This window comes from Chionomys nivalis, chromosome 16, assembly GCF_950005125.1.
Source record: "Chionomys nivalis chromosome 16, mChiNiv1.1, whole genome shotgun sequence".
In the NCBI taxonomy this organism is placed as follows: domain Eukaryota; kingdom Metazoa; phylum Chordata; class Mammalia; order Rodentia; family Cricetidae; genus Chionomys; species Chionomys nivalis.
This window is the reverse complement of record NC_080101.1, coordinates 24,156,002-24,183,680: the sequence shown is the minus strand read 5'-3', so window position 1 is coordinate 24,183,680 and position 27,679 is coordinate 24,156,002. Positions and strand designations below refer to the sequence as shown.

Here is a 27,679-nt window from a genome sequence, read left to right as displayed (position 1 = left end):
TTCATATCTCCTGCGTGTCTACGGGCAGATTTCCCAGTCACATGGTGACTGTTTAATGTTGTGAGGGGCGGGACTTGATGTTTTGTTTCAGTTCCGTTTCCCAAAATCCTACTTGTGCTTTCAGGATGTGTGCTTTGCATACGAATTCTTTCTCAGGGCAGGACAGGAAGACACCTCCTCCAGTCTTCCGCAGACTCAGGCTGAGCTGTTACGGTTCTTGTCATCCACACCCGCATCCCCAATGGCTTCTTTGTCCCCAGTCTGGGACTAGGGTCAGGGCCTCACCCATCACCGTGGCATCCATCACCTTGGCTCTGTGGCTGGCGGAGTGATGATTTATGTAGGGTTGGGAGATGAATGAATGATCTCTCATGTGCCTCAGTGGGCAGCTGAGTTCCACGAGGCATCTTGAAGGTAGGAGACAGGCATGGTGAGTCCTCTAAGCCACAAGAGCATGTGAGTGTGGCCAGCAGAGGGTGTGGATGCTCTAGCAGTCCCGGGGTGGCGGTGGGGTGTGCCGCTGCCACCTGTCCTCAGGTTGACAAACTGCCTGGGACTGAGTCACAAGAAGCTGGTCCAAGGGGATCATACCTGGAGAAGGGGAGGGATGGAAAACGAGTTCGGAGGGCAGGTGTGGGAGAGATGGGAAGGGACCTTTGCCAGGGAGGCACTCTGCCCAGAAGCCCTCTGTCACCCTTTGTCCTTCTTCTCAGGCAACTCGGAGTGTGAACAGGCCTGGCTTCAGGGAGCGTGGACTAGGAACCCAGTTTCTTCCTGAACTGGCACATATATGGATGTCCAATGGGAATGGAAAATTCTGCAGGACGACGCTCATTCATCTCCAAGATGGCATGAGAGGATGTCCATGGAAGGCACTAGGAGATCCATTCCCATGCTGGCACGCAGCATCACTGTGCCTCAGGATGCCAGGATAGTTAACTTGCTTATGGAGTCAGGACACTCTGGGTCAGGGTCTGGAAGATGACGTCATGCTGATCTATCGCCTTCTGTGTGCCAGGGTCAGGTCTAGGTGCTTTCACGTTAACCTCAGTTCATGTTCACAGCAAATCTAGAAGAGAGGATGCACCTCTCCTGTGGGCACAGGAGCTCAGAGAGGGCAAGTCTTTGATCCAGGTCACACAGCCGGGAGGTGGTAGACAATGAAGTTAAACCTGTCGAGGCGTTTTTGGTGGCGCTATCACTCCTCAGAAGCCCAGGATGGGGATATGGTCCATTTCCTAAGCAAGTGAATGCATCCTCAGAAGCCTGCCACATATTTTTAATAATTGGTAAGAACAAGCAATCCACTGTCAGCTGGTATGCTACTGTGAGAAGTAGATAAGAAAGAACCAGGTGGAGGGATGCAGGACAATCCTTTCCCAGCGGCAGAAATTGCTCTGGCCTCCAAACATTGCTGGTTTTAATTTTCCAAGCCTTCAGTGCCTGACTTATACAAGGCAAGTTCCCATGTGAGATATTCACTGCCAGCAAGCTGCCGGTCTTACTCCGGGGCGGGGGGCTTGGATGGTAACAGCTCAGAGGGTCTGCTTCTCACTCTGGCCTGGGAGTCAGTTCCAGTCTTGGGAGGTTCCTGAGTCAGTGCCATGCCAGACTGGATTGGTGTGATGTGGCAGCAGGAGGGGCTGGCATGGTGGGCCTAGAGAAGACTGAGGGACAGGATAGTCAAGGGCTTGATGACAAGCAGGGCTCCGCAGTTGATGTTCATAGTCAGGTCTCTCCAGGCTCTTCGCTTGGGGTAGACCCTTCCCCAAATCCAATGTATGTTTATATTTTCCATTTTTGATAATACAAGTGGGATAGGACCTCCACATGTAGCCCAGGCTGGCTCTGAACTCGTGACCCTCCTGTCTCAGCTACTCAATGCTGGGGTGTGAGTTACTGTGTGAATTTAGGTGAGTGTATTCATATCTGAATCCATTTTAAAGATGGAGAAACTGTGGCTCTCAGAACAGAAGCCACTATCTCATTTCCTGGGGCTGCTGGGGCAAATGACCACAATTTGAGAAGGGTTCTGATTTCAAACAACAGGAATTTGCTCACATAGAGATGTAGAGACCAGAAATACGTGGGCCAAATTCCCTCTTCTCTGGAGGGCCCTCTTTTGATTCTGTCTGCTTTGGGAACCCCAGGCATTCCTCTGCTTGTGGCTGCATCTCTCGGATTCCTGCCTCCAGCTTTCTCTGCCCCATGTTTGTTTCTTTTAAGAACATGTGTCATTGGGTGATAGCCCATCCCTCACCCAGAATGACCTCCTCTTATATACAGTTCCTTCATATCCATAAAGACTCTTTCCCAGATGAGGCTGTAGCCATGGGTTCCAAGAATCATGGTGCTCACCTGACTAACCCCTGTACAGACCTAACTTCATACAGGAAGTGGCTGACTTGAGTTTCAAAGTCAAGCCCCAATCCAGAGTGCTTGCTTAGCCAATTTGGCTACCTGCTGGATGTTGACGTGCATATTAGTTGACCTCTCTGTGCCTCCGGTTCCTTGACTGTAAACTGAAGGCAGTATTTGTCACGGACACCAGGGTTTGGGGAGCCTTACATGAGTGGCAGAGTGCAGCCCCGGGAGTGGAGCCTGGAACACAGAGCATGCACCAAAAAGCCCCTGCTCTTCTGACTCTCCCCATGGTTGCCAAGATGATTGGAATCATACAATGAGCAGACGTGTTCCGAAGGATTGCATGGCCTGGGAGGGGTTTCTCAGGCTTGGGTCGCGGGTTTGAATATCTGCTCACACACTCATTCAGCTGTGCAAGCATGCATGCGTGGAGGTCAGAGGACAACTTTTGGGAGTCAGTTTTCTCCCACCGTGGGGGTTCTGGGAACTCAGACTCAGGTCGTCAGGCTTGGTGGCAGGTGCCTTTACCCACTGAGCTGTCTCACAGTCAACAGCACCCTGTTCATTACAGACATGAGAGACATACACATATTCCTAAGAGGCCATCGGGCACAAGCGGTTGCCCAAGAGGAACACGAAGCTCCTGTGAAGAATGGGAAGGAGATTCCAAGCTTCACACAGAAGCAGCAGCGAGCATGCATGGACCAGAGTGCAAATCTGGTGAAAAGAGGCTAAGCTATAAAGCCGCGGAGCAAGGCTAAGTAGAGCGGATCAGGCAAGGCCGTCCCTGGCCAGCCGGGGCATATGGCCTTGCTTTCTTGTCTCTTAACAAGGGACATAGGGTGCTGCAGCTGTTACTATGAATGTGCCTGCTCTCTGCAATGCTCAGGTGGGGTGCTGCTGGTGCAAGTGGGGTGCGGGTGGCCTGGCCAGGAATAGAGACAATGCTGCTTCTCTGCCTGTTGTCACCTCCTCTGTCAGTCTCCTTCACATGAACTGAGCATCCCTGGGGCATTCAAAATGTCCTGTGCTGTGTCAAGGGCAAGCATTTGAAGCATTCCACAGTGCATGGGGAAGAGACTCCAGTGCTCACGGGAAGCATTTTTTCAAGAACTCCACAGTTCCATGGTGGTGCTCCATGGTCTGCTGTGAAAGCTTGTGTCTGCCTGTCAGTCAAGATGCGCTCTGCAGTTGGTGGTGTCTTCTTGTTCTTCTTGTTCTTCTTGTTCTTGTTCTCCTCCTCCTCCTCCTCTTCCTCCTCCTCCTCTTCCTCCTCCTCCTCTTCTTCTAGGCCAGTTTCTTTTATATAAACCCAGCCCCCACTCCCTACCTCTTTCAGACTCACCATGTAGCCTAGGCTACCCTGCAACTCACAATCTTCTTCCTCAGCCTTCCCAAATCCAGGCACCACAGTGCTCGGCTGGCAGGTGGCATTCTGTCATCAGGATACTATTTTTTGGCGGGGGGGGGGGGAACTACCTAAAGTTCTGGTGTGGAACTCACTCCCCAACCTGTCCTTTCTGGCAAGTGATGCTCCAGAGACTGGCACCTCCTTCTCTTCTCTTCTCTGTGGGGTTTGCAGTCAGTTTCAAGTCCAGAGCATACATCCCTGTCATTCCCCTTTCCCAGCCTCGAGTCAAGCAGGGCTGTGGGGACCCTGGCTCCAGCTCCATCTTCTTTCCTGCCTCTCTTCCTCAGGTTTCCTGGAGTCTCCCTCTATATTAGTGGGGATCATGTCTGGAGGAGTTCAACCCTTAGCCTGGCTTTTTTCTAGAACCGACAGAAATTCTCAAAAACTCCTGATGACCAGGACCTCTGTGAATGAATCATTTCAGGCTTGGGGGTGGGGAGGGCAGGACCCAGGACCAGCACTCACGGGACAGCTGGGATTGAGAACCCCAAGCCCCGCCTCCTTTTGAACCTTAAAGCATTTCTGGTTTTCCTTTCTGGTCTCAGCACACTCATTCTGGTTTAACCCAGCTGTGGGTATGGGGCAGAGCTTGAATGTTGATGCTGGGAAGTCGAGGGACCAGTGCTGTGCCTCTATTCGCTTAGCATCATCTCCTCTTCCTTTGGGGACAAACTCACTGGCCATTCTATCTGCCAAACCCTGGAAGAGACCCCGAGAAAGGCAGGGATGGGTCTCCTCCCTTGGGAGGAGGAAGACAGAGGACAGAGACTGAGGGCAGGGCGAGTCCAAGGTTGGGATTCTTTGTGGCTTGTGGTCAGGGAGTGGAGTTTACACTGAGACCCCAATGACAAGAAAGATCTGGTATGGGAGAGTCAGGAGAAAGCATCTAGGCAGATGGAGCAGGAGTGGAGTCAAGAGTAGGGATGGCGTTTGAATGTGGGAGTCACAGAGGCGAAGCCTGTGGGGCTGCAGACAGGGTACCAGATACACAGGCAGGGGCTGTGTTCTTCAGGGCCAAGATCAGGGCAGGACTTTGGAATTTCATTCCTAATTGAAGAATTTTAAGTGGAGAACAGCAAGATATACAGACTATGGCCCTGTCAAGGCTCTCTTTTAGAATGGTGGATGTAATCCTCACCTTATCACTAATTGCCTTAAATAGACTCAGTGCTCCAATTAAAGAGCAGAGATCGGCACACTGGATTAAAAGACATGATCCAACTGTATTTGTTGGGCAGAAGAGATTCACTTAGATTCAAAGAAACAGATAGGCTAAAAATATATTAAACTTATTTTGGCTATCCAAGAAATGTAAATAAAATATATTAAAGTGGAAAGGGAGAAGTGAGACTGCCACAAATAACATGATCATGGGATCAGGGAGAAACTGGAGTGATGGAGAGAAATATGCAGCACATCTGCACCCCTTAGTCATGAACACATCTGCACCCCTGTAGTCATGAACACATCTGCACCCCCGTAGTCATGAACATACCTGCACCCCCGTGTCATGAACACATCTGCACCCCCGTAGTCATGAACACCCCTGCACCCCTTAGTCATGAACACATTTGCACCTCTTAGTCATGAACACATCTGTACCCCTTAGTCATGAACACATCTGCACCCCCGTAGTCATGAACACACCTGCACCCCCGTGTCATGAACACATCTGCACCCCCGTAGTCATGAACACACCTGCACCCCTTAGTCTTGAACACATCTGCACCCCCGTAGTCATGAACACATCTGCACCCCTGTAGTCATAAACACATCTGCACCCCTGTAGTCATGAACACACCTGCACCCCCGTAGTCATGAACACATCTGCACCCCTTAGTCTTGAACACATCTGCACCCCTGTAGTCATGAACACATCTGCACCCTGTAGACATAAACACATCTGCACCCCCGTAGTCATGAACACACCTGCACCTCCGTAGTCATGAACACATCTGCACCCCTTAGTCATGAACACATCTGCACCCCCGTAGTCATGAACACATCTTCACCCCTGTAGTCATGAACACATCTGCACCCCTTAGTGTTGAACACACCTGCACCCCTGTAGTCATGAACACACCTGCACCCCCGTAGTCATGAACACACCTGCACCCCCGTAGTCATGAACACATCTGCACCCCTTAGTCTTGAACGCATCTGCACTCCTTAGTCATGAACACATCTGCACCCCTTAGTCATGAACACATCTGCACCCCTTAGTCATGAACACATCTGCACCCCTTAGTCATGAACACATCTGCACCCCTTAGTCATGAACACATCTGCACTTCTTGGTCATGAACAGCAGAAACGAAGATAGTCATCAAACCAATGATGGCACCAGAGAGAATGAATACTTAGAAATAAATTTATCCAAGGAAGTGTGAGACTTACAACTTACACACAAAAAATTACAAGACATAGACGAAAGAATTAGAAGTTGACTAAATAGTTAAGGAAAGTCAGGTGTGGCGGCGCACATTTAATCACGGCACTCAGGAAACAGAGGCAGGTGGATCTCTGAATTGGGGGCGAGCCTGGTCTACAGAGTTCCAGAGCACCAGACCTGTTAAACAGAGAAACCCTGTCTAGAAATTCTCTCTCTCTCTCTCTCTCTCTCTCTCTCTCTCTCTCTCTCTCTCTCCCTCCCTCACGTGCGCACGCACACACACAAGGGAAAGGAAGGAAGGAAGGAAGCAAGCAAGCAAGCAAGCAAGCAAGCAAGCAAGCAAGCCTGATAAATAGGATGGCAGCTCCCACCCTTGCAGCTCCCACCTGGGCTGGATGGTTTAGGTGACAAGGTAGCAATACTCCCCAAACTGACTGAGAGTCTCAGTCCATCCCTGTGACACTGGCACTCCCAACAGCCCTTTCTGTAGACACAGAAATCCAGGAAAAGAGGAAGAGAGCTGGAAGACTCACTTTTCTGTTTCAGCTTACTACCAGGTCCAGCAGCCATGGCAGTGTGGGGCTGGCATGAGGACAGACACACAGACAGTGGGAAAGATGGAGAGCTCAGGACCCAACCATATGCCTTGGCCAACTAGTTTCAACAGGATTGTGGGACTTTTCCAGAGAAGGTATTCTTTTCAATGAAGTGTTTAAGCAACTAAATATCCATGAGTAAAGTAACAGATCTGGGACATTGCCTCCTATGATGTTCAAAATTAGCTCAGAATGGTCCCACCACCTAAATGTAAGGCCTACTACTAGCAAACACTCAGGAGAAAACACTAGTGTAAATCTTCACGACCCTGGCTCGGACAATGGTTTTTGTCAAAGGGAAGAATAGATAAATCAGATTAAAAATTGTTGTGTATCACAGGCCACTGATGAGAAAGCAAAGGAATAACTCAAAGAGCAGGGCACGATGTTTGCATATCTTCTATCTGATAAGGGTCTGGCTTCAGAAGACATAAAGAGTTCTTACAAATCGACATTAAAGAAAGAAGTCCAATTAAATTAAAAATGAGCCAAGGCTCTGAGCAGTTATTTCTCTAAGGAAGAAGCACAGTGGTCCCTACACACATGTGGGCATGTTCTCCCTACACACATGTAGTGTAGGCTTACACGTGTGTAGGCATGTTCTCTCTACACACATGTGGGCATGTTTTTCCAACACACACGTAGCATGTTCTCCACCATTGTCCACTGTTATTTGATAGTCATTCTCATATAAATCACGGGATAACCCTTTATACCCACCAGACATTCCAAGAAACAATGTGGAGACATCATAGCTCTGTTTAGCGTTGGTGGAAACTGGTTAGCTCTTAAAAATACAAAATGCAAGGTTACAGAACTTCCCAGAAATTCCACCCTTAGGTATATATGTAAGAGAACTGGAAACACAGGCTGACCTAAAATGCCCTTGAGCCCTGAGAGAGAGGGAAAGTCAGAGGTGAGGGCAAAGGGACAGGATTTCTCCTTGGGTGATGAAGGGCTTCTGGGATCAGTTGTTGACAGCTGTGTGCCTCGTGAAGGTTCTGGAACCCTCAAAGTGTACTTTCTAAGAATAGGAATTTTTTTTTTTTGGGTTTTTTCGAGACAGGGTTTCTCTGTGGTTTTGGAGCCTGTCCTGGAACTAGCTCTTGTAGACCAGGCTGGTCTCGAACTCACAGAGATCCGCCTGCCTCTGCCTCCCAAGTGCTGGGATTAAAGGTGTGCGCCACCACCGCCCGGCTAAGAATAGGAATTTTATATTAACTGCCTTTCAATAGACAATAATAATAAAAATGATGATAATAATGATAATGATGTTAATAATAAAACTAACCTGTGTCTGTCAGGTTGAGAATGGCCTAGAAGGAGCAGGGGGCTGGAGCCTGAGACACTGGAGCCAGCGGTCACCCTCAGCACTATGGATGGATCTGTGTAGCACCCGCAAGGTCAGTGTGGTAGTGCCTGCCCCCACCCACCTGTGGTGCTCCAGAGAGCTGGTGCAAACTTCAGGAGGTGTGGCCCAGCAGAAGAGAATTAGGCCTCTGAAGGGGACATGGAGGTCCAAGCCCATTTCTTACACTCTCCACTTCCTGGCTGCCAAGAGATGAACAGTCCCCTTCTTCATGTGCTTCTGTCATGGCGCAATGGCTTTCATGAGCCCCAAACGAGGCCAAGCGACTGGACACAGCCCCTGGGACTATAGGCCAAATCAAGCCTTCCTTGTTTTTTAGTTGCTTATCTCAGGTGTGTGTGTGTGTGTGTTCATGCATGTATGGGTACACATGCCTGTGTGTGTACATATGCTGTGGAGGCCAGAAGTTAACCTCAGCTGTCATTACTCAGAGGTTTTCCTCTCGTAGGCCTGGAGCTCATCATTTAATTACTCTAGACTTCCTATCAGGGGGCCGCAGGGCTCTGCTTGCCTCAGTCTTTCTAGCACTGGGGTTTCTGTGAGCATCACACACAGCTTGTCCTTGGGTCTCAGGGATTTACCTCAGGTCCTTGCGCGTGCACAGCAAACACTTTACTTTACCACAGCCCCACCTAAGTACCTGTCGGGGGTGGGCCTGACACAGCCACCTTCTAGCCAGGGTCTGGGCGGCAGAGTTCTCTGCTCGTCTTGCTGCAGGCACGTCACATGCTATAGCTGTGCCCACAATGTCTCCCACTCCAGGGTGTCAGGTGATGAATGACAGGGGCTGTTTGGAGAGCAGTGGAGACAGAAATGACTGGATGGAATGGGATCTGGCAAGTGTAGAGCAGACTGTCTCAGAGACTATCCTGTGGAGCCTCTAACACGACTGCCCTGAGGCTAGACCCACTGGGCAGGTACTTTCTCAGGCACCGTAGATGTGACAGGGGATACAAACTAGTCCTTCTTCTTGCTCTGCTCTCATGAGCCTACATCTTAGTGGCACAGGCGTTATTTGCGACAGCAACGAAAAGCCGGATGGGGCAGTGTCATAGTTGTTATGACTGGCCAGCACTGCCTGCTGTGTTCTTATCTTCCGGGCATTGTAGGGTCTCTTTCCAGCCACACTGAATTCAGGCCTGGACACAAGGCACATTTTAGAGAATGAAAAAAAAAAAAAACCCTAAAAACTGAGTGGCAGTAGTAAAAGGTATAGAGATAGAAGTTTTTAAACTCAGTTACATGCCTTGCCTGAAGTTCTTCCCTTTGCTATGAAAATGATCCCAGAAGGGCATTGCCAGCTGTGTCCCAGAAGGAGGACACCATGGGGGAGCCACTCTTGATCCTCAATGGGCAAGAGCTAAGTAACAGGCTCTCATTTGCTTTAATTCACTGAGGGTTGTTTTGTTATGCAGCAAAACCTAATCTGCCCTGACTAGTGCATACTCTCATTCTTTTTATGTACCCTCTAAGGGACATTAATTCACACCCACTGTAGTATGTTAGACTCTTAAGCCTTCTCTCTTAGTACAGTAATCCAGGCATAAAGCCAAGATTCTGCAGGCCCATGCTATCAGGAGGGAGCTGTTGTTCTAAATGACTCTGGATGTGTTCTCTTACAACCCAGTCACACAACACTGGTGCATCCTGGGACTCGGACCAAGTCTTGAGTTCTAACATTTGTGACCTAACCTGGAATTTCTGCCTTGCTTCTTTTTCCAAAGGGCTGGAAGCAATACATAATAACCACCCAAACACAATGGGAGATTTAAAAATAAATGTCAGATATAAGAGGGCAAAATAATCCTCCAGAAACCCCACGGAAGATGTGACTGCCCTTGATGGTGACTGAATTTGGCTTTGACTTGCTGGCAGTCAAGGTTAAAAATTTGCACGTATGATCATGCATGCACACATACACACAAATAAATAAATATAATTTAAAAACTAAAGCGACTACTCCACTAAGACTTCCTGATCTCAGGAAGGAAGCACACTCAGACAAGTAGAGGTTCATGGGTGAGTGGGGCCCATTCTTGGCAGCACACTACTCAGGTCTCTGGTGGACCCTTATCTCGGGGCCATGGGTCCAGCAGCAGAACCACCGTCCCTCCTAGAGATGCCGAGTCATCCTCTTGGCAGCCTTGGCCCCAGAAGTGGGCTCTTGACAAAAAGCGAGGGTGTGACATTAAATTAAATTGCAACTCGGCAGAGAGGTGTCTTTGAGACGCTGGCTTAATGGCTCCAGCCAGATGGTTTGAATGTGGACATATGGGGCATGGGGAGAGAGGTCCAGGTGGAGGGAGCGGTTCAGTCGGTAAATATTTACCAAGAGCCTGCTTTGAGCCAGGGCCTGGTGGTGGGTGCTGGGGACACACAGATGGCCTTGGCCTCTGAGGAGGTCACAGACAAGGGGGACAGGTGCAGAGATAGTCGCCAGTGCTGTGACCAGAATGAGCGAGTGCACAGGGTGAGAGGCATGGGATGGGCAGAGACCTCCAAGGCCTCAGACTTGGCCCCACAGCTCCTGGGGAAAATCCTCCTGAGCAGCTTCTCACAGATGGAGGTGCGGTTTTTACGAGGGACAATGACACACTGGGGCAGGAAGGAGGGTGCTCCGTGTAGAGTGGACAGAGGCCCCAGAGAAAGAAGCACATAGGTTGGAGTAGCCAATCAGGTTTGAGGAAGGATTGCGTCACCACCCTGAGACTGGAGGCCAATCCCCAGATCACCAGAGGCCTCTGGCCTATTTGAAGAATGCAGACTTCTGTCTCTGATGTAGGATGGTGTGGTCTGAACTTCCTAAGGGGCAGCTGCCCTGGGAGGACTCATCCAGGCAACCTGAGCCATGTACTCCCTGACCTAGGCCTGGCTAGTTAGGATGACTGTGTGTGACAGAGATTTGCCCTGCTGTCCAGGGCTATCACTTCAGCAGTGACTCTCTGCCACTTGGAGAATGTGATCTTAGCCTTAAAAGCCATGGGCCAGCCGGGCGGTGGTGGCGCACGCCTTTAATCCCAGCACTTGGGAGGCAGAGGCAGGCGGATCTCTGTGAGTTCGAGACCAGCCTGGTCTACAGAGCTAGTTCCAGGACAGGCTCCAAAGCCACAGAGAAACCCTGTCTCGAAAAAACAAAAAACAAAACAAAAACAAAACCAAACAAAACAAACAAACAAACAAAAAAAAAGCCATGGGCCACCAGGCTGTGGGCAGCTTAAGGAGCCGCTGGCCAGCACTCTCCCTCCTCTGCCATGTGCTGTCTGCTTTACAGTAGCACCCAGAGGTGGGGCTTGGTTAGCTTTGTGAAGATCCCAGCTGTTACCAGAAAGCTCCGAGTGGCTCCCCCCTCCTTTACCCAGACATCTGTGGAGGGAGGTAGAAGGTAAGGGTTAAAATTCCTTAAAATTCCATGTGTTTGCCTCTTCCAATATCTGTTTCCATAGAAACATTATTGGTATAAGTCACTCATTTCAAAGCCAAGTGCAGGTCCCTCATCCCCCCCAATCCCCGTTTGCCTCTGCGAATACAGAATGGTAAGGCCACAGAGTCTGGAGGGAAGTTTGAAGCACCCCTGTGTGCCAAACTGCCTGTTAACCCGATTACGCCAGAATGGCCAGCAAGTCACAGACACCCGAATATAGGGAGCTCCTGAGGTAGCTCCTGACTGGGCAGCCTATGGGGATGGCTAGCATTTCAGCAAATGCGTCCCCCACACATGGCTCCCATGGGTGACAGCAGCATGTGTGATTCTCTCTCATTGCAACCTGCCAGTGAGGCAGACTGGGGGAGACCTTGGGTGGTGACCTCAGGGTGCTATGACAGTGGCCCCCAGTGGCTTGTCTGAATGTCTACACTCAGCAAGTGTGAGGGCTTCCATTGGGTTTCTCCATATCAAAACCATCTCCCACCCCTGCCCACCAAGGCTTGAGGCCACAAGAGTGCGAGAGCTGTCCCTGCATCCCACCAGCTGTAGCACTCAGGAGAGTGGCCCCTGCACCTTGCCTGGGCAACACAGTAGAGTTGGCCTTGAAGGGGGAGAGTTGACCCTGGGGTCGGGAAAGCAAGAGAACTGGCCCCACCCCTCACTCATTGCTGTAAGAGTGAATTAGTGGGGGGTGGGATGGGGTAGGGCGGGGGTGGGGGAGTGGGATAGAGAAGTGGGGAGGGGGAATGCTGGTGAGAGCAGGGGAGAACTAGCAGGCTGACCAACCCTGTAGCTGCCCAGGCAGAACCAGAGTTATGACTTGGCCTGCCCCAATATCCACTCCATCTATGATCTGCTGGAGCACATGAAGGTGCCTGACCTGCACACCCAAAGCTGGAGGCTCTCCACAACACAGGCAACCACAGGATATCCAAGAAGAGTCTCAGTGAGGGCCCAGCATGGATGGTGTAACAGAAACCAGAGGCCTCGAACAAGATCAGTGACTCTGCCAGGAACACTTACTTGCAAAGGGGACGAAGGGGTTTACTGCATAACTCCCGGTGTCACACGACGGTTTCCACAAAGAGATTTTTAATTTTTCCTTTTTTTTCTCTTAAATTTTGTTTTAAGGGGGGTGTTGTAGGGGCAGAGGGCAGTTGCAAAGGGATGGGGACATAAATGGGATCAAGATGCAGGATGTGAAAGACGCATTGAATAAATAAAAAGAAAGAGAAACAACAACAACAAAAACCCCTTTGTGATGATCAGGTGGATGAACGGCTCAACACAGAGGGCTCAACACAGAGGGAAGGGGAAAAGAACCCTTCCCTTCAGGGCAGCGACAACTACATTGTTACTACAGGCTGAGCTTCATAGCAAACTCATTTCAAACCATTTTTCTCCAATGAAAAAAATAAATTCTCTCTCTCTCTCTCTCTCTCTCTCTCTCTCTCTCTCTCTCTCTCTCTCTCTGTATGTGTGAGCGTGAGTGAGTGTACACATGCACACTGTCAATTCTTGGTCCTCATCTTACTTGATCTAAAAGCAGCACTTGGCATGGCTCATCAAAACTTCCTTCTTGAAGTGTTTTCTTCCTTTGGTTTCCAAGGCACTGAACCCATGTGATTTTCTTCTCATCCGCCTCATGAGTCTCCTGCCAGGTATCCTTTGTTGCCTCCTGCCTACATCCCCAGATGCTGAGCATCACTGTTCCTGGATACCTCCTCGGTCCCAACTCCATTCCATCCCTATGCCCTGAGCTGAGGTCTTTGTATGGAGCTTTTGATGTCACCTGTGTGTTGACCTCTCTCAGGTCTCGTCTGCACCCTACCTGTCCCCCTGAAGTCCAGAACTGTATATTCTACACTCTCACCATCATTACTAGCAATGCAAGGCACTTGAAAAAATGCTATTTTCCTTTCTGCCAAGAATCCAAATCATATTTTACAAGCGTTTCAAACATCCTTGGCAGGTTCATCAACACCTCTGGTGTCTGAATTGCAGAAACAAGGACTCTTCCCATGACTGTGCAGGCAGAGGTGTGGCGGAGACACCAGGAGCCCTCAGCACGCGCCTGGGACACCCGCCAGCCTGTGCCTCGCTCTGGAGATGCCTTCCTTCTTCACATCCTCTCTGGGTGGTGCAGTTCTGACACCCTGCCTGTGGACAGCTCTGCCTCTGACCACCAGCCCCACACGGACACTTCTTCCCCAGTGTCTTCCGTCTGTCTGAAGGCCATTTCCAGCTTTCTTCCCTGGGTCTCCTCTGGTATCCACACTCACTCAGTGGCTCCCCCAGGGCTCCCGGAAGCGCTTTCTTCTCCTTGTACCCACATTCTCTGAGGCTCCACAGCTGTCCTCATGACTCCCAGCTTCCATGTGCTGACCTCCCCACCTGTACCCTCTACTGGATAAATGACCACCATGTGTCCCCAGTCCCTTGAGTCCCACCTTCTGGGTTCCTTTGCCCAGGAGGTTCAAGCACACAGGCATTTCAAAAACCATGACCAGAAGTGAGACTCTCAATTCTTCCTCAAGCCCACTTCTCATTCTGCACCCTTACTCAGTGATGAAGCTGCCATCTACCACCCCAGCAGAAATCTGGATATGGCCTTGCTGCTTTTCTGTGTCCCTATCCCCTGGACTCAATCAATTACTAACTCTGTTCTCAAATGCTCCCTGAATCTATCCACATGTCACACTCTTCTATGTCCTTTTTTGCTCACCTTGGTTCAGGTCACCACCAACTCACGGCTGAATCACTGTCTTTTTGATCCTCAAGCTGCACCCTCCACCTGTTCTCACCCTGCAGCTGTGAAAAATGTGACCATGTCATTCCTGAGATAAAATCTCCTTCATTTTGAAGTCTAAATTCATCGGCTTAGCATTCAAGGCCCCTCACAATCTGGGCTCTTGCCTATGTAATTATTCACTTTCTTATTACTTCCCCAAAGGCAGTTTCAACTTGACCATCAAAACTATTTCATAGTTTTTTTAAGTTATAAAAAACCCCCACTCTATTTAACGTATTGCAGCAGAAACCCTAACCAATGTAATACTTCAAAAAAAGAAAATAATGTTATACAGATTAGAAATGGGAAAAAAAAGTATATCGCGGACAACAATGTTTTCTAGATAGCATGTCCTGATAGAGTTAACACAAAACTACGCTAATGAACAGTTCTAGCTGCTGTAGTTGCTTTTGTGTGTGTGCGTGTGTGTTTGTGTATTCCTTATACTCTATATATCAGCAAACTGGAATGAAAATCACGGCACCATTTACATTAGCATCCAGTACAACAGTACAATGCAGTAGACAGAGATGTGTTGACTCGTTTTCAACATCTGAATGAAGAACTAGACAACAGATGAAAAGGCTAAAGACATTCTGAAGAAACGGAGAGGTTGTGTTTCATGTTCATGGACAAAAGATCTAACATCAGTTGATGTCAGTGCCTCCCAGCTTGATCAATGAATTTAGTGCTGTATTCGACAAATGTAAATGCAGAAAGCTACTTTGCAGATATTAATAAACTGGTTTTAGATTTTGAGGCACACAAGACCCAGAAGATCCAATGCAACACTGAGAAAGTGAACTTGGGTCTGTACAGAAATCTGCCCATAAACTCTTACAGCAGCTTTAGCTGTGACTGTCTAAGTCTAGAAGCAACTAAAATGGTTGTCAGAGATGGGAAGGATGCAGGTGGCCCAGACGGGAAGTAGAGGCTCGTCACCCACAGAATGTGAGCTGTGAACAGACATGCATAATGAAATGCATATTGCCACACAGAAGAAGCTGGTAAGAGAAAACTGATTTCAGCAGTGTGGCATTGTGGAGAGGCAAGGGTGGACAAGTGGTTGTCAAGGAGGGAACGGAGGGTGGTTAAGACATGAGACTGCAGTCTTATTCTGTGACAGGGTCCACAGGACATCACATGTGCAGCAAGGCCCACAGTGGCCTCACTGGATTGTACATTAGGGCATCAGTGAGAAAGCACCTTCTCTAAGGCACCAAGTAGAGGATGTCTACCTAGGACCACATGTTCATCCCAGCACCCGGGAGGGTACAGCAATGCAGGACTTTTATGAAAGCTTTCTGGAAACCTAAAACCGATCTAATGAAGTGCCAAGAATTCTAAACTGATATATGTTCTAAACTGATATATATATATATATGTGTGTGTGTGTGTGTGTGTGTATCCACACACACACATTTCTGAAAAGTAGATAAAATACGTCTGCAAAAGGTGAAGAGTGGCCTTGCCAGAACCTCCTATGTGCCTGTGTGCCTTTTCCAATGACGCCCTCTTACCTCAACCAGAGGTAACACTGATCTTGGATTTCAAATGAACAATTACCTGCCTTTTATTTTAAGATGGTGTCATTACTTTTATGGATCCTTAAAGAGTATTAAATAGCTTCCATCTTTGAACTTGAAGTATGTGAAAAAAAATGCTTTAAATCTCACCCAAGCCTTACTACTGCTGGTATGTGTGTGTGTGCGCGCAGGTGTGTGCATGCGTGCATGCCTGCGTGTGTGTGTTTGTGAGCACACACGAATATGTGTGTGGATGAGAGTCATCCTCTTCCTTATTTTGTGAGACATGGTCTCTCACTGAACGTGCAGGAAACTAATTCAACTAGCCAGGCTGACCCGCGAGCTCCAGGACCCACACATCTCTTCTCTCCCAGGGCTGGGTTTAAGAAGCGCGCTACTACACTTGGCTTCTACGGCAGGTCCCAGGATTCAGGTATTCATGCTCGTAAGGCAGCTTGTCATTAAGCCATTTCCCCAACCCTGCTGGCTGCTTCTGCCCATCTGCACTGAGGTGCGTATCTCTAGCGGTTGTTTGGGTACCATATGTGTTGCTGAGACAAACAGGTGCTCTCAGCTCTACATTCTCCTGAACACCCACATGAGAGTACCCCAGGCACAATGTGAGGTTTTCTCGATGTCCCCTTGAAATGTCTTCACTGGGCTATAGGCTGTGCATGCCAAACTGTTGCCTGAGGTTGGGCCAATGTGTCCACCAACCTACCGTACACAACCTCCCACAGCTCCATGCCTCCGGGTACCTGACCAACCCAATGAGTTGTTTCTTCCCCAGTACACCTGCCTGGGTCCTTCCCACCTCCTTCATTGCCATGTCTCTGAGCTTTCCCAACCTAGGAGGCCATCTCTGCCCTCACCCACTGCACCCCAGCACCTTGAACTCCCCAGCATGCTGTTCAAGGGGAACTGTGAGTTAGCCACAAACGTATCCATCTCCCCTGCCTCTGTGATGGTCCCTGAAGATAGGGCCACACCTCAGTTATCAGGGAGTCCAGCTAATGGACAGATGCCCCAAACAATGATTTGTGTCAGTCCGGGGCACATAGGGAGGCCAGGGGCTAGATGGTGGGCACAGAGGTCAAATGCTCAGCCTGCCCTGAGGGATTGTTATGTGCAGTCTTGAAAGGGGGGATGAGGCAGGGAAGAAAGAATTCAGATCCCCCCTCGCCCCCAAGCCCCAAGGCAGCCTTCCCACTTTTGAGCAGGGACAGCGGGCTGAAGGCAGACTACCCACTGTTTGTGTGACTTTGGGCATGCACTGAACCTTTCGGTGCATATAATAGTTTTCTCATCTTCAAAGTCGGGAAAATATGAGCTCACTTCTCAGAGTTCTGTTACAAGGCTTAAATTAAGTGAGTTCTGATTTATAACATGTTTAGCATGGTTCCTGGCATGTGACAGGTGAGATATCAATATTTATTACAGAAAAATGAAGGCGAACGGGAATCAGACTGCTCTCTGGAGGGCTGTGGGGTGTTTTATCTTCTTGGACCTTACGTGCAGTCTCTGGGGAAGTATGTGCTCATGGGGCCATCCCTGTCACTCTCCAGCTGTTTGTCCTTTTGCTTCTTCCTTACTGCAACCTGAAGGGACGGTGTAAGTGGGCATGTGAGTTTAGTCCACTCCCAACACAGTAGCCCGTGGCTATTGTGAGACCAAGGCTGGTAGCTTTGAATCCTGTGTCCCTGTGGAAGATGTCCTTGGGTGCTGGACTGGGCAGTTCGGGGCTAGCTCAACTGCTGTGATCATGTCCTAGGAGGCCAGTGTTGAGGCTGGGTGTTGGCAGAGTTTGAGGAGAGTTCAGAGAGGCTGGGGAGGTCTGGTAGGGCCAGGGAAGTCATCGACACAGCCCTGTAATAAATGACCGTGGTGCTGAAGCTCAAACCATTTATTTGGGTAGAGAAGGTCCCAGAAGGGGGCAGGACCCTCGTGAGAGCTTGGATCATAATGGTATTAGAGAGCTCAGAGCAAACCGAAATGCTTTTGGGGTAGGGGGAGGAAAAAGGGACAGACCACAAAGACCTTCAATCAACGAATTCCCTTCAGCCCAGAGTTCCATCCTGGCTGACCTGAAAATCCTGCCCCTGCAATGAGCCCTTAGCACCCCGCAGCCTGGACACATTGTTTCACCACTGCATTGCGCTGTACCTGGCAGGCAGTCTGGGAGAAACCTCTGGACAGCTTAGTATCCTTCCTGGGAAACTATAGGGACCCTGCTGTGGGTTGACACATGAAAGGGTTCTGCTACCATGGCAACAGAGCAGCCGGGCAAGCTGCTCCCAAATCAGAGCAGAAAAGGAGGAATGTCCTAGGAAGAGGTGTGAGAAAAGTTTCAACAGGCACCCGGGGCGGGGGTGGGGGGGGTGGGGGTGGGGGTGGGGTGGGTGTGGGGTGAGATGGGAGGGAGTGGGGGTGGGGGAAAGAGTAGGAAGATCAGAGAGTGGGAACAGAGTCAGTCTGGACTTTTGTCTTGGACAAACTGGATGGCCCTGGGTAGCATTCTATCCCTCCCAGACTCAGTTTCCTCATCTGTGCTGACAGCTTGGAACACTAACCTAACAGGTCTAAATGAGCGGAGCCACTGACAGCAGACAGGCAGGAGGCAGAAAGACCCCAGCAAGCAAGCCGTCAGTCACAGGGCAAGTGGCATGAGAAAGATTCCATTTGAATGGTACTGAGGACACACTTTCCGTTTCCAAAATCCGCCGCTTGGGCTGACTCCTACCCTGCATGCTTGTCCCTGCCCCAGTCTCAGTCCTAGGAGCCCTGGATCATCCTCACTCCACCGCAGACACAGGGAATGATGCAGCCTTCGGGTCTTTGGGACACCCCAAACCTGGTCTCCAGTGACCTGCCCCAGCTCAAGCCTGCCCTGGGCTCCCCTGCCTCATTTTCTTTAGCCCCCTCCCCTGCTTTCCTGGGCCCTCTGTCTTCCCTGGCCGGTGGGATGGACATACCTTGCTCCTTCCATTTTCACAAGATACGTGGCCGGTGATCAAAGCTCCAAGGCAATAACTTGGATAACTGCAAAGCATTTATCCAGGGGTTCAAGGGCACAGAAGGTGGGTGAGGGATCCCCTAGGGCACTGAGTGGGTGGACCATGTTCTTTTGTTAGTTATGCCTGACGGAGTGCCTGAGGTACCAGATGTACCTCCATACAGGTGTGGAAGAACCTGTCTGACTGGGTGCCCTGATGGCTGTCCCTCTGACCCACAAGCACAACTGATATTGGCCCACCTGTCACTCCTGCACTTTTCCAGGGAGCGTGCAGATTGGTACGGTCGGTCTCCAGTCTCTTTCCTAAATGACATTCTGATTGTACGACTCCTCACTGGCTTGAAGAAAGCCCCGGTCCACTTCCACCTCAGTGTGGCTGGGCATCTTATTTGCCTGAAGGACATAAACCCCTGCTCCTAGCTCATAGAACCACCACTTCTGGTTTAGTTTAAGAAGACACATGACATTTTGTAAAAAGTGATTCCCCTGATAATGGAGCAAGGGGTGTGGAGACTCTCAGGGGCTTTTGAAATTTGCTATACTGAAATGACAGTAAATATCACCTGCCAGTCAGCACCCCACAAAGCCAAGCTGACATGTGTGAGGAGAGAGCCAGCAGACACCAGGGGACTCAGGCTCCCCAAACTGGGGCACCTCACAATGATCAGTGGAAGGCTTCGAGCAAGACAATTAAAACCTCTATGTACATACAGCGAAAAAGGATCTACCATATATAGCCTGGGTTGGTCTTGACCTTGGATGCCCTGCCTTCCCTTCTGTTGTGCTGGGATTACAAACCTGGGCTGCCATACCTGGCTCACAATGGATAAGCCACGAGACTTTTCTGTAAGGCTCTTTATCTTAACAACCAATATGGAATGTGTGGAAAGAACTTCATTGCTCAGTGCCCTTGGCTATCATACGGTAAGCACAAGCTCTCCGAGTGTGCGTCCCTGCTCAAAGGTGGGACACAGGCAGGGTAATCTCTCATGTGAATGAGCTGATACACGGGTGCTTCCCTGGTTACGACAATAGACTCCTTCAAGTAGTCCAACCTTTATCCTGCATTCATTAGTATGATATTAAGTTGTTCCATGCTACCTTCGATTTGCCCTTCCTGAAATAACCTATGCCTCAAATGGAAGGAGGCAGAGTTGAGTTGCGGAGGAAACCACGTGGCGCAGAGCCTACCACCGTCCGTCATGTCCGGAAGTGCCCATGGTACCTCCTGCCCCCCTCCTGCCTTGACCTCTCACCTCCATGCTGTACCTCTCCACCGTCCTCCGCAGGGGGTCCACCGCCTGCCAACAGATCAGGATGCACAGGTCGATCAGTAGCATGCCCCCCACAATCACAAGCAGCTTCTGGTCTTTGATGATCTGCAGAGGGAAAGAGCAAAGGGAGGCAGACATGAGAGCTGCCCAGACAGGGGGAGCTCAGCCCAGTCATTGTTTGGCAGGCAAGGTCTTTCCTGAGGAAGACCAGCATCTGAACACACACCTGGACTTGCTGGAACCTGGCCTCTTTTAGTCTCTGCTCAATGGTGGTTTCCACCCTCCAGGTCTTCAGTGTGAAACACCAGTTGTTACGGTCTGGCAAACTATTTTCTCCTCTTCCTCTCTTCCTCGTTCTCATTCTCCCTTTCCCCCTTCTCTCCTCCTAGCCCCCCTTCCTCCTCCAGACACACTCTCCTGCAGCCTAGGCTGGCTTCCAACTACCTATGTTGCCAGGAGTGGGTTTGAACTTCTGATCCTCCTGCTTCCAACTCCACTTTCCATCTGCTAACAGGGAGGGACCTGGGGGACAAACCTTGGCAGTGACCAGTGTATTTCACTGACTGCAGGTCCCCCCCCCCCCCACAGCCACCACATAAATAAAAAAGCTAATGCAATGAAGTCCATCTGGAAAAGACTAATGGGAAAATAAACAAAGCTGCGACGTAAGCTCGAGAAACATCGCCAGCTCCGACTTCTAGGGAGGAAATAATAACTGAGGAGCCTCACCATAGCTGAATAAAAACAAACAAACAACAATGACAACAAGTGCTGCTGATGAAATTCACAAGAATAGTTTTACCTGGGGATGGAACCTGGGGCATTGCCCCCACCCCGGCTGCTGAGGCTTTGTGGGAATGTGGCCTAACCTTTGCCTCTGGGGAGCCAGCAACTCCATACCAGGCTTGAGAAAGTGTCTCAGGAACCTGAGGTTCAGGAAAGGCAGGAAGGAGCCTCTGCTCCTGTGCTGGAAGTAGTGGTGCATGCACCTTCCAGGGTGCTCCCCACTTTCCCACTAGTGGAACCAAGCAGTTTCCCGGGACCCCATGCCTCTGGCACACATTGTGCAAGCTCAGCTGACCTTAGACGACCAAGGATGCCTCTCATTGGTGCAGTAGGGCAAATCCCTTTCCCTGAAGGCTCAAGGAGGAAGTTGGGGATGACACCAGGCAGTGGGAGCTGGGTGGAATCCTGGCTCCCCTTTCGCTGCTTGTGTAGTGACAGCCAGAGGGAGAGAGGGGAGGAAGGAGGCTCATGTTTCATCCTCTGAGGATGGCATAGAGGAATGAACAAAGACCTCATCTTAACCCCAGGTGCTGCCAAGTGCTTCTTTATTGGGCTTCTGTTTCCTCTTTAATAAAGGGGGTCACTGACTCCCAAGTAACACAGTTGGCATTAGAATCAAGTGAGATGAAATGTGGAAAGCACTTATTGTGGGGTCTGCTTAGACAAGATGCCCAAGGAATGGTACCTGGCTACCATTATTCTGGGTTTGATTATTAGTGATGCTGTGTTTGTGTGTAGGACTGTGACACTTAAGGGCAAAGTGTGATATGACACCTCAGCTCTAGTAGACAATGCTGTCAATCTACGGGGGACACATGGTGGAAAGGCCCTGAGGATAGGGGAAGACAACATTATAATTTCTGTTTGGAAATTATAAATGCATTATGCTGTGGGATAATGTTTTTGTACATTGTAAACATTTGTCACTTGTATTGATTTAATAAAATGCTGATTGGCCAATAGTCAGGCGGGAAGTATAGGTGGGGTGACCAGACTTGGAGAATTCTGGGAAGAGGAAAAGCAGAGACACAGTCACCAGTCAGACACAGAGGAAGCAAGATGAGAATGCCTCACTGAGAAAAGGTACCAAGCCACATGGCTAAACATAGACAAGAATTTAGGTTAATTTAAGTTATAAGAGCTACTTAATAATAAGCCTGAGCTAATAGGTCAAACAGTTTATAATTAATATAAGCCTCTGTGTGTTTCTTTGGGACTGAATGGCTGTAGGACCCAGTGGGACAGAAACTTCTGTCTACAGCATTATAATGAGGAAGACTAACAGTGAAAGATTGAACAAACTTGCCTGCACATATCACAGAGTGACAAAGAAAATGATTCAAAACAATCCCAAGAAATGAAAACAGGGGAGAGAACAGGCATGGTGTCACCCTGGCTGCAAGCAGAGCCCCAGAGAATACCTCTCAGTGCTCAAGATTTCTCTCGTCCTTCTTTTTTAGATTTCTCTTAGTAGCTGCCTATAACCCTCTGGGTTCTGCCAATGCTCATGACATCATCACCTGCTGCCTGTCTTTTAACACTCATGACATCATTACCTGTTGCCTGTCTGCCAACACTCAAGACTTCATCACCTGTTGTCTGTCTTCCAACGCTCATGACTTCATCACCTGTTGTCTGTCTTCCAACGCTCATGACATCATCACCTGCTGCCTGTCTTTTAACACTCATGACATCATCACTTGCTGCCTGTCTTCCAATGCTCATGACATCATCATCTGCTGCCTGTCTTTTAACACTCATGACATCATCACCTGCTGCCTGTCTGCCAATAATCATGACATCATCGCCTGCTGCCTGTCTGCCAACACTCATAACATCATCACCTTCTGCCTGTCTGCCAACGCTCATGACTTCATCACCTGTTGCCCGTCTGAACTAGTGTGTCACAGTGCCACATTCTCTCTACATGGCATCAAGGCACCAGCAGTGACCAAGTATTTGGTTCTAGATCTAAGTCGGACATGGACTAACTAGTTGCCATCTTGGATATGGCCCTGCCCCTCTGAGCTGCTTTCACCGTCTGTGACACGGTGTGATATGCTCCCAGTTCACACGTGATGTACAAAGTCTGGCTTATGGTGACTGCTCCACAGAGGCAGAAGCCGGCTGTCTTTTGTGAATGTCACCTCTCACCGCTGTTCTGAGCAGGAGTTGGGAAGCCCACCACTTGCTTTTGTAGGCAATGTTTTATGGGAATGTAACCATACCTATCCATGGGCACATCTGTCCCAAGCTGCCTTCATTTGTCAGGCAGAGAAGAGTCCCTGCACATGAGACAGCAGGGCCCACAAGGTTGAAGCATTTACCACCTGGTTCTTTACAGGAGAAACCTGGCTGACCTCTAGTTTAAAAAAGGGAGCATTTTTTATTGCTTAAAAACAAGAACAAAATGAAGAAAACCTTAAATTATTTTTTTTCAGACAAAGGCTTGTTCTGTAGCCCAGAGTGGCCTAAATTTGGAATCCTCCTGCCTCAGCCTCCTAGGAGCTGACATTACAGGTGTGTGCCATCACATGGGGCTTGACTTCAGATTTTTGTCTGGTACTGACTGGTTTAGCTGGGCTGACACTCTGCTCTACAGTGCCCCCTTCCTGGGAAAAGCAGCATGGGGGGCTGGTGTCCCCTCACCCCACCCTCTCACCCTGCAGTCCCTCACAACCGAACTGTCCAGGTAGCTGCTGGAAGCCCTCTGAAGTTAGCTCTTTGGGTGAGTCAGGTAACCGTCTGCACAATGACCTCAGATGTTTTGTTGCTTGTGTTATCTTGTTGGGGATGGAGCTAAGATATATTCGTCCTCAGAAAACATCTGCCCCAGCACAGAAAATTCCCTCCCTGGGCGGCTGCCTCCTTTCCACACTTCGCTTTGCTTCGTGCGAGGCAGAAGGAAGGCTGTCATGAGTTTCTCCGTGTAAGACTTTATGATTGGTCTTTAGAAAAATAGTAACATGCTATGAAAACGCCGAATTTGGAACATGAAGTCACCGTGTGCCGATGCTCTCTTAATAGGCTCCCTTCCCTGAGTGCCTGTGACAATAGGGGCATGTGAGGTGAAGCCTGCACGTATGTTTGGGGAGGGCCCACCGCCCCAGGTGGAAGGGGGGAGTAGAGGGTGTTCAGAGAGAAAGGGAGGTGTAAGAAGCCTGTAATGAAAAAGGCATGCGATTGCATTTTTATGTTTCTGAAAGTCTAGTGTACGTGTTGTTAGAGGAAAATGAAGGGGTCCTCAAAACAGAATCCAAACGCAGCAGAAGCCTAATAAAACGGGTCAATTATTCAAAACACACACCGCGTGATTCAATTTACGTGAGGCTGCCTGGTGTCAGATTCAGAGGGGCAGTGTAAGGTGGTCCCTGGCTGCAGGAGGGAATGGGGGCTGGTGGCGGATGGGTGTGCAGCTTTGGCTTGTGTTTTGGCGGTGGATGGTGGTGAAGGTCACAGAATATAAACACAGTGTGAGGTGCTGTGGTCTTTGGGGACAAGAACTGGGCACTGGTTTTGTTGTGGGAAAGCTGGAGGATGTGATGTCCTCAGAGGGATCGCTCTGAGTTTAAAGCTGATTCCTCGAGCAGGTGGAGAAGGGTACAGGAGAGAGGAGAAACAGGCTTCCAACTGGCCTGCCAAGCATACAGTGGGGAGCCAGATCATGTTGAAGGACAGGCAATAGTGGCTCCAATGAGGTTGAGTTTTGTTATATCAGCTTTTTTGGTTTGTTTGATTTTTGAGACAAGGTCTCACTCTGTAGCTTAGGCTGGCCTTGAACTCACTATTTAGCCCAGACTCGATTTGGTCTCATGGCAATCCTCCCACCTTGGCAGCCCAAGTGTTGGGATTACAGGCAGAAGTCATCATGCCCTGGATTTTGTTGACTTTTAAAATTATGGCAAAATACATCTAGTTTCTCATTTTAGCTGCTTTCAAGTGGGCCGTTTAGCCTGGTTAACCGGATGGAGGTGGCTCCGTATGATTGGGCCCCTGATGTCATCAGTCTCCTCCCTGAGGGCAAAGCTATCTTCATTCCTATCCAGGAAGATTGTCCCCTTCCTGTCTGTGACTCTTGACACCCTTGATGTCACTTTCCCCACTGGTTTCTCCAAAGGTGTCTTTCAGGTCTCCAAGGACACAATTAATGCCTTCTCCTGAGTCTAACGTCGTACCCCAAGGACCCTAGCGTCTGCTCTCCCTCACAGCATTGCCTTTTTAAAAGGTAGGAAAAAACACAAAAGAAAATGAAAAAAAAAGCGAAAGGTACCTCTCCAGAGTTAAAAAAAAGAATAAAGAATGAGAAAAAAAGTAATGGGGGGCCTTGTGTGTCAAAGAAGCCCCTCCTGTGAACAGGCTGCCGGATTTTCTCTCTCAGTGGCGTGCATTCTGCTTTGGGCTCCGGCACCGGGCAATGCTGTCAAATGTGACCAGAGCTTGGGGTCCCTGGAGACATCCCATTGTCACCGCTCAGGGGTGTGCACCACTAACTCCCAAGCTTCTCATGACGTGTTCATTGGGCTGCTGCCCGTTGGTGTGTTCTCTGTAGTCACTCCATAAACATGGTGGTCAGCTCTTGGCTGCAGGTGACAATGTGGATAACCCCCCAGTAGCACACAGAATCAATGCTGGGTTGCATTAGTGATAGAGCAGCTCAAAGCAGAGCCTCAGAGCAGGAGAGCCTGGGTCAGCAGCCCTTAGCTCCGGGAAAGGCTGGTGCAAGCATGGCAGCCTGGGCCCCATGCAAGCACTCTGCTTCCTTAGGGCTTCCTAGCCCCAAGAGCCTGCATCGCTAAGGCTCTCAGGTAAGGATAGCCCACACAGGACAGCCCCAAGGCAAGCCAGAGGGCCTTTGCTCTGGCTGTAGATCAGCACAATCCTCCTTCCTTTGTGCTGCTATGCTACATTCACAGATTCCACCAACCAAGGCAGTTCACCAGGCAGCAGGCCCCTGGTGTTTGCATTTGTAAGGAAAATATGCAAACTGTCTTCTCTTACAATGATTTGTAACCATACCGTGTAACAATGTTTACACAGCATTTGCATTGCATTAGTTACTGGACACAGTGTGGAGATGATTTAAGGTATATGTGAGGATAGTGGGGTATGTTGATGAGTACTCCATTTTATACAAAGGTACCAAGCGCCTGTGGATTTGGTTGTTTTGAGTGGTGTGTGTGTGTGTGTGTGTGAACCCAGTGCCAAAAGGAAGCAGAGGGACAGCTGTATCACCCGAGAAAGTCTAGAAACACTGATGTTCAGCTACATCCTCGGAGCTTTGAGCTAAAGCGACCTGAGCTGGATGGCCTGTGTTTGTAATCACCCACTGGACTGAAATCCATAACCAGGACCAGAAAAGGATGGGATGGCTGAGCCACTTCCATCTCACAGAAGGAAACGGTCACATGATCTGTGGGGACAGAGGCTGGAGGAGCACAGGGAGATGGCAGTACTGTGTGTCCCTCTGTCCCTCTCTCTGAGAGCAGCCTGCGTCTGTCTGAGGAGGTCTGGGTGTCTGACAGATGGGGTTAGGGAGTAGGCAGGGTCCAGACTGTCCCGTCCATCCAGGGTGGGGACTGCAGCTTGGAAAGTGGCTCTGACAGTGGGGATGGGGTGGTGGCACTGAAGGTGAAGGGTGCCATAGGCCTCAGGCAGGAGAGGGAGTGGCAGCTTAGGAGACGATGCCTGCTTGAATTCTGCCCGACCAGCAAGCCCACAACAGGAATTTAAAGAACAGCATTGGGATTCATCTATGGCCAGATGCCCAGTCATGCTTGGTTGATATCATGGTCACCCACAACATGGGGCAAATGCCCTCTACCCGCCTCGAGGCAGAGCTCCTGCCCTCTAGGCCAACTCTATTAAGTTGGGGGCCTGGCCCTGCTTCTCTCCCCTCTTTCAAAGAGGTTCCCGTGAGCCCTAAGTTGCAGTTTTGGTTCCCTAATGCCACCCCTGCCTTTTCCTCTAGCCTCTTCTTGCACCCTGTCCATGTGAAGCCTAAATCCTGACCATGTCAAGCCTTTCAGTTCCTAGAGCACCCATTCCCTTCCACTATTATCAGGATCCCCTCTACAGGTATGCAGTCCCCACCCATCCTTGTCGCCTGATGACTCCCACTTACCCCCAGGTCCTAACATGGGTGTCACTTCTTACATGAAGCCTTCCCTGAGCACCTCGCTCCCCAGAACACCCTACATGTCCCTAAACAGCTCCTGCCACTGTGAGTTGTAAAGGCATTGTGAACAGATTCCTGGGGAAGCTGAATTTCTCTTGACTCTCCACCAAGTTGCTCAGTACCCGTACACAGTAGGCGCCTAATGCCTGTTTACACAAGAAAAGTCAAATGAACACAGCCAAACGAAGCGGAAGCTCTCATTACCTTCTTCTTCATCTTTACATTTTTAAAGATGGCATGGACCCTCCAGGTCTTTGCAAACATGGCCCCAAAGGCGGTTGTGTAGCCCACGGTGAGAATCCAGGTCCGGACCTAGAAGCCAGAACAACACGGCAGAGTTAACATCACCCAGGTGACTGACCACCCAGCAAGTGGAACCTAGGTGCTGGGTACAGACACTGCCATGCATGCTTGTGATCTCCTGAGCATCCTGCAGTTGGATTCTGATTTCATAGATGGCTAGTACTATTGGGCACTCATCAGGTCCTGGGCACTAGGTGCAGAGATCAAAAAGGTTCAAATCCTGCCTCCAAATGGACCCTAGCTCAGAGAGCGCCA

General features: G+C 49.7%; 1 protein-coding gene across 1 annotated transcript in view; it reads right to left on the bottom strand.

Annotated features, from left to right (window-relative positions):
• The window catches only part of Gabbr2 (gamma-aminobutyric acid type B receptor subunit 2), a 343,542-nt gene that overhangs the window by 34,608 nt on the left and 281,255 nt on the right, over positions 1 to 27,679 (bottom strand). The window contains exons 12-13 of the mRNA XM_057790816.1: positions 27,326 to 27,433; positions 20,143 to 20,265 (exon numbers count right to left, since the gene is read on the bottom strand). Coding sequence (XP_057646799.1) covers positions 20,143 to 20,265; positions 27,326 to 27,433 — 231 coding nt within the window. The remainder of the gene's footprint in view (positions 1 to 20,142; positions 20,266 to 27,325; positions 27,434 to 27,679) is intronic.